At 39.6% G+C, this 2,995-nt stretch overlaps 1 protein-coding gene across 3 annotated transcripts in view; it reads right to left on the bottom strand.

Annotated features, from left to right (window-relative positions):
- LOC106871076 (uncharacterized) overlaps positions 1–2,995 on the bottom strand; it is a 75,761-nt gene that overhangs the window by 20,951 nt on the left and 51,815 nt on the right. For all 3 annotated transcript variants that reach the window (XM_052968855.1, XM_014917349.2, XM_052968859.1), the window contains exon 8: positions 632–755. In XM_052968855.1, coding sequence (XP_052824815.1) covers positions 632–755 — 124 coding nt within the window. The remainder of the gene's footprint in view (positions 1–631; positions 756–2,995) is intronic.

The following is a 2,995-nucleotide window of genomic DNA, read 5'->3' as shown; positions in this document are numbered from 1 at the left end:
GGGGTCGATTTGCTCGACTAAAGGCGGTGCTCCAGCATAGCCACAGTCAATTTACTGAAACAGGTAAAAGAGAGAGAGTAAAGTTGAAAAAATGTGACACATTGACATTCACATTTATCATATTATATCATATTATATTATTATATTGTATTAAGGTGGTGACTGGCAGAATTGTTAGGTTTTGAGTTTGAATTCCACTGAGGTTGACTTTGCCTTTCATCCTTTCGGGGTTGATAAAATTAGTACCAGTTATCTACTGGGATCGATGTAATTGAATTAATCCCTTCCCCCAAAACTTGAGGCCTTGTGCTTCCAGTAGAAAGGATTTATTAAAGTTGAAAAGTGTGACACACTGACATTCACATTTGTTACATTAGATATGTTTAATTTTGGGGAAACTTAATTTCAATTAAAGTGTATTTTATATATATGTGTGTGTGTGTGTGTGTGTGTTTTTGCATGATGTTGAAGAAATGAATATGAAAGATGGAAACCTATATTTGTTGGAAGTAGCAGTGAGATCATTTTAGTATTGTTCCTTATGTTGTGAAACAAGAGTGGACACACACGCATGCACATGAATAAAATGAAACAATTGACAAAATAAATAAATAAATAAAATTATACTTACAGTTAAAACAAATGCCAAACCCTTGAAGAGGGTGAGCAATGATATAATTGGTTGAATCAAATGGAGTGCAAATATTATAAGTGATGAAAGAACACAGACATAGACAGGCATAATATAAACTTTCCTACAAATAGATTTAAAATTAAAATCAAAAGAAGAAAAGTATGTAATTTGTAATATTCTGAAGTATATTTTTGACATAATTTTGATATCATGGTTTCAATATCCTGGCATTTCTAACTGTACTACGATGGTAAGATGCAATGTAATCTTAATATATAAAGCTGAAGATGTGTGTCTGTGTGAAGCCTTTTTAAAAGTTTATAGAAATCCACATTTTCCACTTTTTCGTACAGAAGAAATTCCCCTCTGTCCTTTTTGGTATCTACAGAGATGATGCCCTGGCTATCTATAGAGGGACTAATGGGCACACCCTAGATAAGATTAGAAAAGATCTGATTAGCACCCTTAGTCCATGGGACTGATAATTACAATTGAGATCAACCTCACCACCATGAACTTCTTAGACTTGGGCTCTGGTACATACAGGCCCTACCGTAAACCAAATGAAAGGCTGGCATATATCAACACAGCTTCCTGCCACCCATCGTTGTGTTCAGAAACCTGGTGAAGGGTGTCAGCAAGGGGATCTTAAACCTGTCCTCTAGCCAAAATATTTTCAACACAGTAGACCCCTATTATAATGAGGTCCTAACTGCTAGTGGGTTTAGGGACTGCATCTCCTACATGCCAGGCCCTAACATCCACAGAAGGAAGCACCAGCAAAATATCATTTGGTTTCTCCCCTCCCTTCTTCCTCAATGGAAAATCATATGTAGGTAGGATATTCCTTAGGCTAGTAGATAAGCACTTTACACAATCACATAGGTATGGATGCTTTTTCAACAGACACAACCTAACAGTCTCTTTTATTTGAATACCCAGTATTAAGAGTATTTTAGTTAACACTCCTAGGCCACAAGTGGAGGCAGGATACTCTTGCAGGGACTACAGCAGATGCTCAGTGGGAGGCCAATGCGAAACCAAGGGGGTTGTTTATGAGGCTGAGGTGGTATCTGACCCTAATGGCAGCAGCAGCTTTTACACCATCTACAGCAATAGCAGGAATGGTAGTGATAATAGCAAGAGCAGCAACTTTAGCAGAAATAGCAGCAGCACCATTGTTAATGATAAAGCTAATAATGATAATAACAACCACCTCTATAGCACTGATAACAGCTTCAACAACAATGATGGCTATAGTAGCATCAACAGAGACACCAAAAATGTCAACAACAATGCCAACACCAACTCTGCCACCGATGATGTCCCTTATGCCAGCATTAACAACACCAACACCAGCAGAAGTAGCAACATCAACAACAAAAGAAGCAACAACTCCAACAGCAGCATTCAAAATTACATTGTATGTTCTAGAAACACCTTCAAGCAGTGCCTCTCCAGCCACAAATCCTTGCATAGGATCATGGAGAGATGTCATGCCACATCCTTGGCCAGCCATGTGTGGTGCCTGAAGGACAAATGGATTCTACATGTAATTATGTAGAAAATCTTAGAAAAATCAGGTTCCTACATCAACGGGAGCAAGTGTTGCAAGCAATGCATGGTAGAACAGATGAGAATATTAAAGAATTCCCTTGACCCAGAGAACATCTTAAATTCCAGGATGGTAGTCTTCAGACCCTGCTCACATTTGAGGTAATTCCTACTGAAATCCTGGGACCTGCAAGCTGCCTGAGTGGATCCCAGATAGCAGTCTAAAGCAGACAATCCCTTGCACTTGACCTTTCTCCTTTGTGTGTATTCAATAACTAGCTGTGAGACTTTTTCTCCTTTAATTTTGAAGAGAGGTTATAGGCCACCAGCCATTAGGGTTTGATGAGACATTGTAAAGCTAAGCACTTTATGGATGCAAAACCCTGGGTAACCCTATGAACTAGCTGTAACTATCTTTTACTAAATACTATTCTGTTCTATAATTTAGAGTGTGCTTCTGTTTCAGATTTATGATTTACTGACAATATATATAAATATATATACATCATCATCATCATCATCATCGTTTAACGTCCGCTTTCCATGCTAGCATGGGTTGGACGATTTGACTGAGGACTGGTGAAACCGGATGGCAACACCAGGCTCCAGTCTGATTTGGCAGAGTTTCTACAGCTGGATGCCCTTCCTAACGCCAACCACTCAGAGAGTGTAGTGGGTGCTTTTACGTGTCACCCGCACGAAAACGGCCACGCTCGAAATGGTGTCTTTTATGTGCCACCCGCACAAGCCAGTCCAGGGGCACTGGCAACGATCTCGCTCGAAAATCCTACAGGAGCCAGTCAGGCG

This window comes from Octopus bimaculoides, chromosome 1 (assembly GCF_001194135.2).
Source record: "Octopus bimaculoides isolate UCB-OBI-ISO-001 chromosome 1, ASM119413v2, whole genome shotgun sequence".
NCBI lineage: Eukaryota > Metazoa > Mollusca > Cephalopoda > Octopoda > Octopodidae > Octopus > Octopus bimaculoides.
Note: the sequence above shows the minus strand (reverse complement) of the source record. Positions and strands in the feature narration are given on the sequence as shown.